At 47.8% G+C, this 14,326-nt stretch overlaps 2 protein-coding genes across 2 annotated transcripts in view; both read left to right on the forward strand.

The window, feature by feature from the left end:
• The window catches only part of LOC105034363 (beta-galactosidase 3), a gene marked incomplete in the record, with an annotated part of 119,766 nt that overhangs the window by 13,944 nt on the left and 91,496 nt on the right, over positions 1-14,326 (forward strand).
• Positions 76-3,809, forward strand: LOC140859760 (uncharacterized). Its single transcript, XM_073262268.1, has 3 exons — positions 76-1,251; positions 1,332-1,871; positions 2,078-3,809. The coding sequence occupies exons 2-3, from the start codon at positions 1,332-1,334 to the stop codon at positions 2,726-2,728; spliced, it is 1,191 nt and encodes a 396-aa protein (XP_073118369.1). The 5' UTR covers positions 76-1,251; the 3' UTR covers positions 2,729-3,809.

Genomic DNA, 14,326 nt, shown 5'->3' on the forward strand with positions numbered 1-14,326 from the left:
CAAAATCTCAGTTCTGTAGATGAACCTCGTCCGGTCTTTGTATCAGATACCATTCCCAGCACTCTGACTCCGGAGGAACTCTCACTGGTTAGGATTCAGTACGGGGTTCCTCCGGAGTACGAGCTGGAGCTTCTTGGGCCGATTGGCCGGGCTAGCGCTCCTCCCCCTGGCTGCTTCTGGTTATACCAAGAAGCTTTCCGCACCGGGCTTCGACTTCCGCTTCCACCTTTTGTTATTGCTTTCTTTCGCTTCTTGAACATTTCTTTAGTTTCTGTAGCGTCGAACTCTTTTAGATTTCTGATAGGATTTCTTTCCCTCTGTAGTTTACTTGAAGTTCGGCCAACCCTTTCTTTGTTTAAGAATTTTTATACCTTCAAGCGTCATCCCTCGGCAAAGGACTGGTGGTACTTCTCCCCTCAGTTCGGTAGAAAGGGATTGCTGAAAGGTGCTCCCTCTTCTATCCACAACTGGAAGGAGAGGTACTTCTACGTCCGATGTCCGACCTTGGAGTTGGGGTTGCCTCCCTGGGGCTCCCTGAGGGATTCCGTCCGCCGGGCTTCTAACCTGGGACAGGACGATCTTGAAGCCTTCAATAAACTCGAGGCTTATCCAGCTCCTCTTCTCTCTAACCTCCTGAAGGAACAACTCTTGTTCAACGTCGGCCTAAGCCCTCTAACCCTGTCGGTATTGTTATATATATATACATCATTTTTTTTTTTGTCGTTCGCTGCTTCTTTCTTCTTGTTCTTTTGTTAAGCTGCGTCGATCCTCATTCATTGCAGATATGGATGCTGACGCGGCTCGAATGCTAGCCCAGGGTCTCAAGACCCACAAAAGGAAAGGCGCAACATCCTCGGGGGTGGCGAAGAGGGCAAGGGCAGAAGAGACCGGCCCGGCCGTGCCTGCCCAGGCGGCCGTTGCCATCGATGCTTCCTCCGACGTCGAGCCCGCAGTCCCCGGGCCTCTTCAAGGAGCTCTCCGGTCGAGGTTCCCGCTCCAGAGGCCCGACCCGAGGAGGCACCAGGGGCCAAACAGAGAAGGAGAAAGAAGACGTTGGCCCGCAAGAGCCGCGGCAGCAGGGCGGCCATTGAGGGGGCCGATGGCTCTGAAGAAGATCTGGGGGAGAATCCCTTCACCAATAGGGATCTAATAAAGGAATTGGTCGACGGGTGCATCCTGCCCGAGGTCGTCAGCAGGATCGTCCATGCCGACCCTGAGCAGCGGGTCTGGGACTCTCTGGAGTCCTTCGAGGTAGATCAATTCACTCCTTTCTGCCTCTTTACTTTACCTACCTTTCGGCTTTTATATTGATTCCTTGGCCGCTCTTGCAGATGGGACACCAGCTCATCGTCAACATCGAGGCGATGAATGATGCTAGGAAGGAGGCCGCCCAAGCGGAGGAAGGTCGTCTGGCCGAGGCCGCCCGCCTCGAGGAGAAGATTGCTGAAGTTGCGAGTCTCCAAGAGGCGCTGCAGAAGGAGGGGCAGGCCTTGGCAGACTTGAGGGCCACTTTGGAGGAGGAGAGAAAGAAAGCAGAGACCGAGGTCTCCGAGTTGAAGGCGCAGATCCCGACTCTGGTCTTGGAGGCAATGGTCCGGGCAGTGGAGGAATTCAAAACCTCCTCCAAGATGAGGGATCTGAAGGTCGAGTTCGGCCAGGCCGCCTTCATCAAGGGCTTCGAACTTTGCCAAGAGAAGGTGGTCGGAAAGTTTCTCGAGCTGGACCTCAGCTTTCTGGATGAGGCGTCCGATGGCGAGGCCGGGCCCTCTGAAGCTACTGCCGGTCTTCCTCCAGCCGGGACTTCCTCGACTGCCGCGGCTGCCGCGACTGATCTTCCGGGGGCGCCGAGCTCCTCCACTTCTGCCCCAGAGGTCCGAAACCTCTAATTTTATATTCTTTTCTTCTCTTTTTTTTTTTTGGCAATTTTTTCTCGTTCTCTTGTACTTAAGAACTATGTAATCAATGAAATCGGATTCTCCTTTATAGAGAGCTCCTTTGCCTTACTCTGCCTTCTTTTTCTTCTCTTTTGTTTTCTGGCACTAATTTGTGTTGTGGTGCTCTTGTCCTCCAACGACAGTGTCCTGTCGAAGCTCTTCCCCTAACACAGGGGATTCCCATGAAGTTGATGATCCGGGACCTCAGAAGGAAAGTTCGTCACTTGACGAAGAAATCAAAGAAGCTGGATGACGAACTTCACCGGCTAAGGAAGAGCCATTCGGAAGTCACTGCGGAGGCTACTTGCTTTCGGGACGTCCACAAAAAGGGTTTAATGGACTACATCCGGAGGAAGGCTGATTTCATGACGGAGCTTGAGGAACTCCGAAAACGTGCCAGCGACCAATCTTGGACTCAGGCTTCCAAAATCAGCTCCCTTGAAGTCGAGCTGGCGGCTGCACGGGAGAAGATCGATCAGTTGGAAGGGAGCTCGTCCTGGCTCGCAACTCAGGCCGACCGCGATCAAGACTGGTCGAAGAAGTTTTCCAATCTTCAAAAACAGCTGCAGGACACCGAGGTGAACTACAACGCCTACCGAGTCGGCAGGTGCGGGCAAGTAGAGGACTACCGAAGGAAGCTCAAGACGGTGACCGACGAAGTTGCCTGCCTTCGGAGGCAGCTGTCTGAGAGAGTCCAGTCCGCCTCTGCACAAGACTCCGACGAGCTCCGCTCCTTGAGGGGGACCATGGAAGAACTGTCTGTGGCCCTTGGGCAGAAGAAGGCCGAACTGTAGTGGCTGAAGATTCAACTGGCTTACGAGCAGCAGTTGGTCAAGGATGTCGAGGCGGAGTCCGAAGTTCTGAGAAAGAGGCTTCGGGAGTCTGAGGGCGAGAGTCGGCGGTTCCACCAGATGTATCGGGAGATGCTGTTAAAAAAGAAAGAACTGGAAGAAGAAGTCGAAAACTTAAAGCAATCCTCGATGATGGTTGGAATCGAGAGTTCGAAGTCTGAAGAAGCCGAGCTTCCTTAGAGCTTCTTTACTTTTTATTCTATGTATTCTTTTCTTTTCTTGTCATTTTTCTTTTTGGGCCTTCAAAGGCTTTGTAATGTACACTTCGCTAATGAAATGAAAAGAAAATTTTTCATTATCTTGTCCATTTTTGTATTAAGTTGTCGTTTACCAAATTGTTTTGTCTTTTGTCTTGTTCGATGTCGACGTTGTTTGAAGATTCCTGGTCGTCGCCGTGTTGATTCGCTCTTTTTGTTCATGATCGTAGGCCTTTTCGAGGCCATTTGAGTTTGTCGCTCCCTCCCGGTGCTCGAACTTGGGGGCCCGAACTTCTCGTTACCTTGAGGAAGTCGATTTTTCCTCGGCCTGTGTTGAGTTCCCTCTTAGAGACTGGGGGTTTTTGATAAGAGTCTCCTTCCTCGTTGAGACGAGATCCCTTGTGTCTTTGATGTAGTTTGTTTTTCCCTTATCACTGGTGTAGTTCGTCGCTTTCCCTTTTATCTCCCTTTCTTTTTTGTATTTGGACGAGGGTTTTTCCTTTGCTCTTAACGGGGTTGTAGGGATGTAGAGGAGCCGTTGAGGAGGCTTTTCTCCTCATCCGGTCTTGAACGATCAGGTCTTTGTTTGTGTCAGGACGAGGTTCTCCTCCTGTTCCCGACACAGTCAATTTCAGCTCATGCTAGGACGAGGTTTTCCTCCTATTCCTAACAGGGCTGTGGGGGCACGTAAGGGCCGTTGCAAAGGGTCTCTCCCCCCATCCGGTCTCTAAATAACCAGACTTTCGACCTTGCTCATGTTAGGACGAGGTTCTCCTCCTGATCCTAACAAAATTGTGGGGGCACATAAGGGCCGTTGTAAGGGCCTCTCCCCCTATTCGGTCTTTAAATAACTGGGCCTTTGACTTTGTTCATGTTAGGACGAGGTTCTCCTAAGTTCTCCTTCTGTTTCTAACATGGCTGTGGGGGCACATAAGGGCCGTTGTAAAGGCCTCTCCCCCCATCCGGTCTTTAAATAACCGGGTCTTCGACTTTGCTCATGTTAGGATGAGGTTCTCCTTCTGTTCCTAACATGGCTGTGGGGCACATAAGTGCCGTTGTAAGGGCCTCTCCCCCCATCCGGTCTTTAAATAATCGGATCTTCGACTTTGCTCATGTTAGGACGAGGTTTTCCTCCTGTTCCTAACATGGCTGTGGGGGCACATAAGGGCCGTTGTAAGGGCCTCTCCCCTTATCCGGTCTTTAAATAATCGGGCCTTCGATTTTTCTCATGTTAGGACGAGGTTCTCCTCCTGTTCCCAACACGCTTGATTTCGATTGTCGGAAGGAGCTATTCTCTGTCGTTAAGAGCTCGTGCCAAAAGAGAAGATATGCAAATATGAAAGAAACTTTTATTTAAGGCAAAGTTATTGGTAATATATTTGTAGACTTTTCGAATCCCACAACCGCGGAAGGTCTGCCCCCCGTCGGGGTCCTCCGGAGATGGAGTTGATAATCCCAATCGGAGGCTGATCTTCAGGCTGGTCCCCCCTCCTTGGCGGCTCCGGTTGTGGAAGGGCCCTTGGCCGATCTTTTCTACCTTCAGGTCGGCGTCGAATGAATCTGTCGAGCCGATCTCGTCTGATGAGCTCTTCGATCTCATCTCGGAGCTGAATGCACTCCTCCGTGTCGTGGCCGTGGTCACGATGGTAGAGGCAGAACTTGTTAGGGTTGCGCTTCCCGGAGTGTGTGCGCATCCTTTCCGGTCTCGGCAGCTGCTCCCTGACCTCCATCAGCACTTGGGTTTTCGATGCGTTGAGAAGGGCGTAGCTGCGAAATCTTCTCGGGGGAGAGCCCCACCGAACTCTGTGGTCCGGGCTTCTGTGCCTACGAGCCCGAGGAGGAGTCTGGACACGCTTGTGTCCGGAGGGAGTTTGAGAACGTGGCCGAGCTTCACTCGGCCCTTTTTCAGCTGCGGACTTGCTGGAATCTCCTGCCTGTTGCTCTTTCGCGGCCTCCTCATCCTTCATCTTGAAGGCTTCTTCTGCTCGGACATATCCTTCGGCCCGAGCCAGCAAATCAGCGAAGTTCTTGGGATACTTCTTTTCCAGGAAAAACAGAAGATCGTTCTTTTGAGGGCCGCCTTTCAGGGCGGCCATCGCAACCGATTGGTCCAAGTTTCGGACCTCCAACGAGGCGACGTTAAAACGGTTGACGTAAGCTCGGATGGATTCTCCTTCCTTTTGCTTGATGTTAATGAGGGACTCCGAACTTCTCCGGGGACGCTGGCTGCTGACGAAATGAGCAACGAACTGGTGGCTCATTTGGTCAAAGAAGAAGATAGTACCCGACTTCAGTGCCGAGTGCCAATTTCTTGTTGCTCCTTTCAAGGTAGACGGGAAAGCTCGGCACAGGATGGCGTCTGGCGCGCCATGGAGTAGCATCATTGTCCGGAAGGCCTCCAGGTGGTCGATCGGATCCGAGGCCCCGTCGTAGCTCTCGAATTGGGGGAGCTTGAAGTTCGGTGGGATTGGTTCCTGCATGATCATTTGAGAGAAAGGAGGGTCAGTGCAGATGTCCTCACCATAAGCAGTGGGGGCATGGCGGAGCTCTTCGATCCGCCGGCTCATCTCTTGGAATCTTTGATCCAGGAGGTCCTCTCGACTGCGGGTCTCGAGGGTCTTCTGGTGGAACGGAGGTAGGGACTCTCCGGGGGTGGAATCATGGTCGGATGGTAGGCTCTCCGCCTTCTGCTTCCCTTTTTCGGGGAAGACAGGGCGACTTGCCCAAGTGGCCTGCCCGGTTGTCGGATTCTGGAACTCCGGCGATGTCTTTCCAACCGCACTGATGTCTGCGGCTGCTGCTGCATGGCCTGCACTGCTTCGGTGAGGCCCCTGACCTGCTGAACTAGCAAGTCAAACTGCTCCATGCCGACTGCCGTTGCCGGAGGAGCCTGGAAAATCGGAGACGAGGCCGGAGCTTGCGGAGCTCGCTGAGATCTAGCCGCGGAAGCCGTGGATCGCCTGGTGGATGCCTTTCGGGGAGGCATCAGGTGGAAATCTGGTAGGAGAAGGAGAAGAAGATGTCGGAGAAGATGACTGGAGACAATCCCGTTGAGCACTCCTTTAAAAACAAGGGTACTGCGAAGACACAGCCCCTTCTTTTAGCGCCAATTCTGTTGGTGCAAAATTCCACCGACGTCGGAGAAGCTGAAGTCGAGATGACCGCTGGCGCCGTCGGGACCTGCAAGGGAAGTCTAAACCGGAGTTGGGGGTGCTCCGGCAAGATCCTTCGATGCTCAAGTCAGTACTCTGCCTCAACAGAAATGGAGCACTCAAATGAAATTTTAGCAGAGTTTTGAGAAAGAGTTTTGAGCTTAGAGAATAACGTATCTGGGGGTTCCTTTTATAGACGGAGGAGCGTAACCGTTTGACAGCGACATCCGTAACTGCCTGGTAGTGGGCCGTTCAGGGCCACGCGGAGTTTGTTGCGGAGAGTAGTGGCGCCAGTGGGCCTTTCAGAGCCACGTGGAGTTTGTTATGGAGAGTGGAGTGGTGTCCGTTGTCGCGACTTGTCAGAGAGTGGTGGGACCACGTGGAATCTGTTACAGAGAGTGGAGTGGGGTAGTGGCCATTGTGGTGACTTGCCAGAGAGTTCGGGTCTGTCGGCTGAAGCTCGGCTGGGACGTCTGATGGAGCGGAATGGCTCTGTCTCTGCAATTTGGGAGAAGCTCGGATGTTCCTGAGGTTGTTGATGGGTTAACTGTTGTTGAGTGCCGTTGGTGCTGCAGACGGAAGTCATCCGCTGTAGAAGCTCGGATAGGAACCTCCTGTTGGAGGAGTCCGATCGGAATTTGTATGATGTAGAAGCTCGTCTGAAGACTTGTCTGCTGGAGAGGTCCGGTTGCACAAGGAATCCGGCTGAAGGTCGGCCGATAGAAGAGTCCGGAAGGTGTTGTTGGAGTCCGGTTGGCGCTGTTTGAAGGTCGATGGTCGGTCATTGTAGAAATCCGTCTGCTGGAGCCCGTCTGCTGTAGAAGTTTGCCTGGAACCCATCCACTGTAGAAGTTCGGACGGAGTCCAGTTCTTGTAGAAGTTCGGAGGGAGACTGCTTGTTGTAGAAGCCCGGCTGAAGTCCGCCTACAATAGAAGTTCGGAAGAAATTCGCTTACAGTAGGGGCTCGGATGAAGGCAGGTTGTCGTGGAAGTTCGGATGAAGATCGGATGCTGTAGAAGTTCGGAGTAGATTGCTTGCGGTAGAAGTTCGTTTGGGATCTGGCCCTCGTAGGAGCCCAGGTGAAATCCGGAAGGCGATCGACCGTCGTAGAAACTTGGATGAAGTTTGGCTACTGCAGAAATCCTGTTGTTGGGGAAGTTCGGACGTCGACGAAGCCCGGAAGGAGTTCGGAGCAAAGTCGATCGTGGCTGGGAGAAGTCTGGAAGAGATTCGGAGAGCAGTCGATCACTGTAGAGAATCGGCTGAAAGTGAAGCTCAGAGAACGTTTGGAGCAGTCCGATAGATGATTGGAGGAGCTCATGATTGGAGAAGTCCAGATGACACGATAGGAGTTCGTCTGCTAGAGGAATCTGTAGGACACTGTGGAAGGTCGACCGTTGGAGTCCGGATGGTATCATGGAAGCTCGGACGGTCGGGGAGGTTCAGAAAGGCGCCCCGCAAAGTCGGAAGCTGGAAGAACCCTGAGAGGGTCGGCCTCCTACGAACTTCGGTTGGGGTTATTTTATACCCAACAGGTACTCTATAAAGCGAGCTATAATAGATCTATCCTCCAACTTTTTCGCCATTTGTCTCTTGACATAGGTTGGACATCCCCAAGTCTTAAGATAATCCAGACTCGGCTTTTTACTGAATCATATTTTATACGGTGTGGTAGGAACGGACTTCAAAGGAACTCTATTTAATAAGTGAATGGCAGTTAACAAGGCATGTCCGCAATAAACTAAGGGTAGATCAGTGAAGCTCATCATGGACCTGACCACATTCAGTAGGATCCTGTTTCTCTTTTCGGATATCCAGTTGAGCTGAGGTGTTTCTGAAGGGATCCACTGAGAGACTATGTCGTTGTCCATAAGATATTCAGAAATTCTCGATTAAGGTATTTACCTCCTCGATCAGATCGAAGAATCTTAATGAGTTTGTTTGTCTGCTTCGCTACTTCATGTCTGAATTTTTTGAACTTTTCAAAGATCTCAAACTTGTGTTTCATTAGATACACATCCGTACCTAAACAAATCATTGATAAAGATAATAAAGTAGGTATAACCACTCTTGGCCTGCAAATCGAATGGTCCACACACATCGGTGTGTACCAGGGCAAGTAACTCTTTGGCGCTTTCCCCATGTCCTACGAAAGATAACTTGGCCATCTTTCTTTGAAGGCAGGATTCACAAGCTGGATACGACTCTGGGTTAAGAGACCCAAAGATCCCATTCTTTTCCGGTCTATTTATCCTGTCCTCTCCAATATGGCCTAGTCTATGGTGTCACAAGTACTTCTGGTTAATTACATCTCTGGATCTCTTCTGATCTACGGCACTCACTATTTGCTCGTTTAAGTTTACATTCGCATCAACATACAAGTACTAAAGACTGTCAATTAAAAGACCTCATGTAACTAATTTATTTCGTAAATAAATGGAACAAAAATCTTTATTGAAACTAATTTCAAAACCTTCCTCTATTAGCACAGACATGAAAATCAAATTTCGACTAGCTACAGGAACATAATAACAGTCTTTTAAATCTAATCTATCTCCCGACGGTAATCGAAGAGGGTAAGTGCCGACGGCTTCTGCAGCAACTTTTGCTCCATTATCGACTCGAAGGATTATATTACCTTCCCTCAACCTCCTACTTTCTATCAGACCTTGTATTGAGGTATATATATGAGCACTCAAGCTAGGGTCTAATACCCAACTAGAAGTAAAAGAAACCGTGAGATTAGATTCTATTACGAGCATATCTTCGGAAGGTTTGTCATCATTTTTGGTCTTTAGGCTCTCTGGATATTTTGGACAGTTCCTCCTCCAATGGCCTTCAGCATGACAGTGGAAACACTTTCTCTTTGCCTTAGCCGTCTTTGGACTATTTTTCTTGGCTTGCTCTCTCTCTTCAGCTTCTTTGTGGATTTAACCTTCTTCCTTTCAATAGATTTTTTCTTGGAAGAAGTCCGCTCCACAGCGAGAACAGTGCCCCTTGAACTCTTCAAGATACCCTCCGTTGTAACCAACATGTTGACAAGTTCGGGAATAGTGCAGTCAAGTTTGTTCATATGAAAATTCACAATGAATTGACTATATGAACTGGTAAGGGATTGAAGGATCAGATCCATCTGCAATTCCTTTTGCATATCAAGCTCGAGCTTCCCAAGCTTCTTAATGTCCTTGATCACTGTCATACAGTGCTCATGGACAGACTGCCCCTCACGCATCTTGAGGTTGAAGAGTTTTTTGGACACTTCGAAGCGCGTAGTACCGCTTTGCTCACCATACAACTCTTGTAGATGAGTGATCATGGCCCGGGCAGTGGGCATATGCTCGTGCTGGGTTTACAACTCGTTTGACATAGATGCCAGCACAGCACTTGATCCGACTGTCTTCATCTGTCCATTTCTCAAAAACAGCTCTCTGCTCAGCAGTAGGACGGTTTGGTAATACAACGGGATCCTGATCGAGAACATAACTTTACTTTTTTGAGGTCAGGATAATCCTGAGGTTTCTGAGCCAGTCTTTGTAATTATTACCAGTCAAACGATTGGTTTCAAGGATGCGAGCTAGAGGATTTGAGACTGACATGATGGTTTACTGCTCGAGTAAAGATTCAAGTTAGACTTTTGTATTTAATATTTTAATTTGCTTCTAAGGACATTAAGATGCAAATAATGACTCCCACTAATTTTTCTGGTCCCTCCACTCTGAAAGAAAATGAAAATCCTAACGCGATAAAGGATTCCTAATGGGTGCTGCGGTCCCACCAATGATATGCACCTCACCTAACAGTTATTAGTAGCATGTACACCGATGCGTAGGCAACTTTTTGTCTAGATGCTTCACTAAGCATGTTGCAACTACTTGATCTCTAAGTCATATGGGCTCATTTAATAATTATTGCCCATACTTCTTAGTTAAACCCGATCCACCATTCACAAGCAGGTGTAAGGCCGTCATTGGGTCCCTCACCTAACGGTTATTGGGTCCAACCCCATCCCTACCTTGGAGCAACTCCTGGCTAATAGAGTGGTTGCATGTTTCCGATACAACTAAACCACTGTGACCAACCGAGAACAATCAATGTCGGTAACACGCCTGCACATCTACAACGGTGGAAGATCCACGGACTTAATATTTATGGGGAGGTTTGGGTTTAGGTCTCATCTAATCAGTTATCATATGATCGATCTAACTGGCATGGGCTAAACCAGATTATTAAGCAACTTAATTCAAGATCTAATCTTCCAAATTGGCAAGATAAGTGGAGATCGGTGAGGGTCCCCCCGTTGCCTTCCTAAGACATTAATAAATTGGCCAGGTCGGCTAACGGAACCAATTAAATACCTATGTCTCATTAACTTGTCTTAGACGCCAATAGATCGATTGATCATAATCGGTTAGCTCAAGCGAATCGGGCTCAAACCAACGAGCCAAATTAGCTTCTTAGGTTAATCGATTCTACGTAAGAGACTCAATCGATTTGATCAACAACAATTATATGATCATTAACTTAATTGATCTAACTAAATTCAACACTTGACTCGGTTTGACCAATTACTTAATCGAATTAGACCCCTATGACTTAAATTAAAAACCTTAGATGTAATCTTATTACATGACCTAATTTTTGATTTTTCTATGACAAAAATCTTCATGCACAAATACAAATTTCAGATTCTAAAATCATATTTCAGATCTAAATTCATTGCATGAAAGTAAGTTTTAGAACATGAAAATAATTTTCAGATTTTAGTATACAAGCTTATATCATATATATATATGTATGTAAAATCAGATCTAAACAAAATTTCAGATCTTAGCATGATGTTATATATCTTATATACTAATCATGGATCATATTAAAAGTAAATTTATGATCTAAAAATACAATCATATATCACATATATGTATCAAAATTTAGGTCATATAAAAATTTCAGATTTTATGCATGCATCTACGTATCACATAAACATGGACTAGAACTCTTTCTAAATCAAAATTCAGATCTATGCATGCAATTACATATCATCTATATGTTGTAATATTAAACCCAAAATCAAATTCCAGATTAGTTGATCCATCTATATATCTCATGTATCAAAGAAAAAATTGATTTTGAAATCTTTTAAAAAACATGTATGTCAAAATTCAGCATATAAAAACCCGTGGCTCTGATACCACTGTTGGAGTTCTGGATTTGATGTATGCATATGTGTTTCAAAACTTTTATTTTCTAAATACCATAGTGGAGAATAAGATTAAAATACTTTTAATTTAAATTTTGCATGCATAAAAATATAAAACTACATGGATCTATTTCATATGCTGAAATTGATATATTATATGCTGAAATTGATATATGCTGAAATTCAGATTTTGATCAAATCACATATCTGTTTCGCAATCTCTTTCTTCAAAACTGGATTTGGAAGAGACGAGGCTCTCTGTTAGCCGCACAAGTATCCAGTCTCTGTTATGATCCAGGTGGTGTGCCCAAGGCCCAGGGGACCAAGGCTAAGGCCAAGGTCCATCATTCATGAGGGCTTCATGGAGGCTCTAGGACTAGTTGGGCCCTAGGTTGAAAGGCTGTGGGCCTTTCGGGTTCTTGAGGTCTAGGTTATGTGGGCCTCAAGGGACCAACTCTTTATGGGTCAGGTCTGGGCCCAAAATAGGTGAGATTAGGTCGAGTCATGGGTGTACATGGGCTTGGGTTAACCTAATCTCCCACAGAGTTGGTCAAGGGAGTTTTGGGTTTGGGTCACTTGACCCGGTGTTTATATATACATGTACATGTATAGGTTTGATGAAGCCAAGAGAATAGACAACTCTTTCTCCCAAGTCTCTCTCTCTCTTCTCCCTCTCTCTCCAGCCATTCTCCACGCCCTAGGAGCAAGAAATCCTAGGGTTTCTTGCCGCCAGTCCATAAAAGGAAAGAGAAGAAGGGGAGGCGCTAGCCCCTTCCCCCTTGCAGCCGCCTACCAGATCTGCTCTCCCCCTCTTGCAGGTGCCTAAACATCAGGTCCAGGACCTGGAATCTCTTGAGAAGAGGTTGGTACAAGTCCCTCTCAGATCTGGAGTTGATCTGAGTTCGTTTGAGGCGCGGGTGAGATCTCCATCAACAGATCTACAAGAAAGGCTGCAGCATGACAGATCTACGAGGTCTGTCTCCATCTATCTTCTTCTCCATCTAGAATGTCCCGATTCGAGATCTACGAATTGGAGGACCTCGGTCCAGGTCTGATCTGGTTGGGTACCAGATCTTGGATTTTTTAGAGGTGGTTTCAGAGGCCTTCTTCATCTGGAACGAAAGGCTGATGAAGAAGACAGCAACAAGGCTGATTTCGTCAAGGTCCTTGGATCGTGTCCAGAAGTCTTCAGATCTATTCGTTGCTGGTTCCGCTGCACCCAAGGTCCGTGGGAGGAGCCGGGATCGTGCTCCAACAGTTGGTATCAGAGCCACGGTGGTGAGGAAGCGGTTCCAAGCACGAGAAGTTGAAGATCCCAAGTACTGAAAATTTTCAGCAAGGTTCCATCAAGGTATATTCTACACTTCTTGATTTTATATTGCTTGTTTGGCTTGGATCCAGTCATGGGCAGCAATATGAAGGTCGATTTCGAGAAGTTTGATGGCAAGGGGAATTTTTTCATGTGAAAAATTCGGGTGGAGGATCTTCTGGTGCAAGCAGATCTGGATCAGGCTTTGGATGAGAAGCCTGAGGGAATGACAGATAGACAATGGGCATCGTTGGAGAAGAAAGCATGCTCGGTGATCAGAGGATGTTTGGCGGATGCGGTGTTGTATTCGGTGCTGGAAGAAAAGACCCCGAAGGGCCTTTGGTCGAAGTTGCACACCATGTATATGGGGAAGAATATGTGCAACAAGCTGATGCTGAAGAAGAGGTTGTACAGTCTTCGGATGCAGGAGGGATCTGATGTGATTGGCCACATTCAGAGGTTCGACCAGTTGTGCACGGAGTTGGTGAATATCGGGGTGAAGCTGGATGAGGAGGATAAGTCCCTGTTGCTTTTGTGCTCACTACCAGGATCATATGACTCTTTGGTGACTACACTGCTCTACGGCAAGGAGACTCTGGAATATGAGGACATGGTCTCGGTGCTGAGATCTAATGAGCAGAGGGAAAAGTTGACCAGAGATCGGGCTCCCCAGGAAGGTTTGGCAGTAGGGGAGAGGACAGGTAGAGGCAGAGGCAGAGGCAGAAGCAAGTCCAGGGGGCGGTCCAAGTCCAGGAAGGGAAAGAAAAAGGTGAAATGCTTCAAGTGCAACGAGTTCGGGCACTTCAAGCGAGAATGTCCACTATGGAAGAGCAAGAAGGGAGAAAGAAGTGGCTCAGAATCAGTGAGTGCAGTTGCTGGGCAGCAGGTGGAGGATGATCTACTTGTGGTATCAGATGGTCACAGGCATTACACAGAGGAGTGGACATTAGACTCTGCGTGCTCACATCACTACACACCACACAGGTCTTGGTTTGCGACATACACCAAGACAGATGAGGGATCAGTGACTCTAAGCGACAATCATCCTTGCAAGGTGGCTAGGATAGGGACAGTCAGGGTGAGGATGTTTGATGGGATTGTGAGGACATTGACAAATGTAAAGCACATCCCGGAGCTGGAAAAGAATCTGGTGTCACTTGGCTACTTGGAGCGCAGTGGATACAGCTTCAGCAGTAGGGCTAGAAGTGGAGTACTGAACATCTCCAATGGAGCTATAGTGGTGATGAGAGGCAGGAGGTTGGACAATAACCTCTATCGCATGGAGGGATCTGTGGTGACCGGAGAGTCTGATGCAGCAGCTGCAGCACAGGACCAGCAGGGAGCTTACAGGATGTGGCATTACGCCTAGGCCACATGGGTGACAGAGGGTTGAGGGAGTTGAGCAGGAGAGGACTCATCTCTGATCTGGAGGATGGGGCTGTTGGGAAATGTGTCCCAAAAAGCCAATCGTCAAGCTGTTGACGGTTGAGCAATCAAGTATTGTAATTGATTTGTTAATAAATAAAATATATTGGGCATTTTCATCATAAGCTTTCATCTTCAAATGAACTCCATTGTTATGATGAAGTCCTTAGGACTATTTAGATTCGATAAAGAGAGGATTTATCGATTAGTCCTTAAAACAGTTCACGACCAAATGATAGGCTGTTAATAAGGACGACAAC

This window comes from Elaeis guineensis, chromosome 8, assembly GCF_000442705.2.
Source record: "Elaeis guineensis isolate ETL-2024a chromosome 8, EG11, whole genome shotgun sequence".
NCBI classification, from domain to species: domain Eukaryota; kingdom Viridiplantae; phylum Streptophyta; class Magnoliopsida; order Arecales; family Arecaceae; genus Elaeis; species Elaeis guineensis.

Coding starts and splice junctions, on each gene's coding strand:
- LOC140859760 (XM_073262268.1), top strand. CDS start 1,332: ATGGGACACCAGCTCATCGTCAACATCGAGGCGATGAATGATGCTAGG. Junction 1,872..2,077: donor CCTCCACTTCTGCCCCAGAG/GTCCGAAACCTC, acceptor CTCCAACGACAG/TGTCCTGTCGAAGCTCTTCC.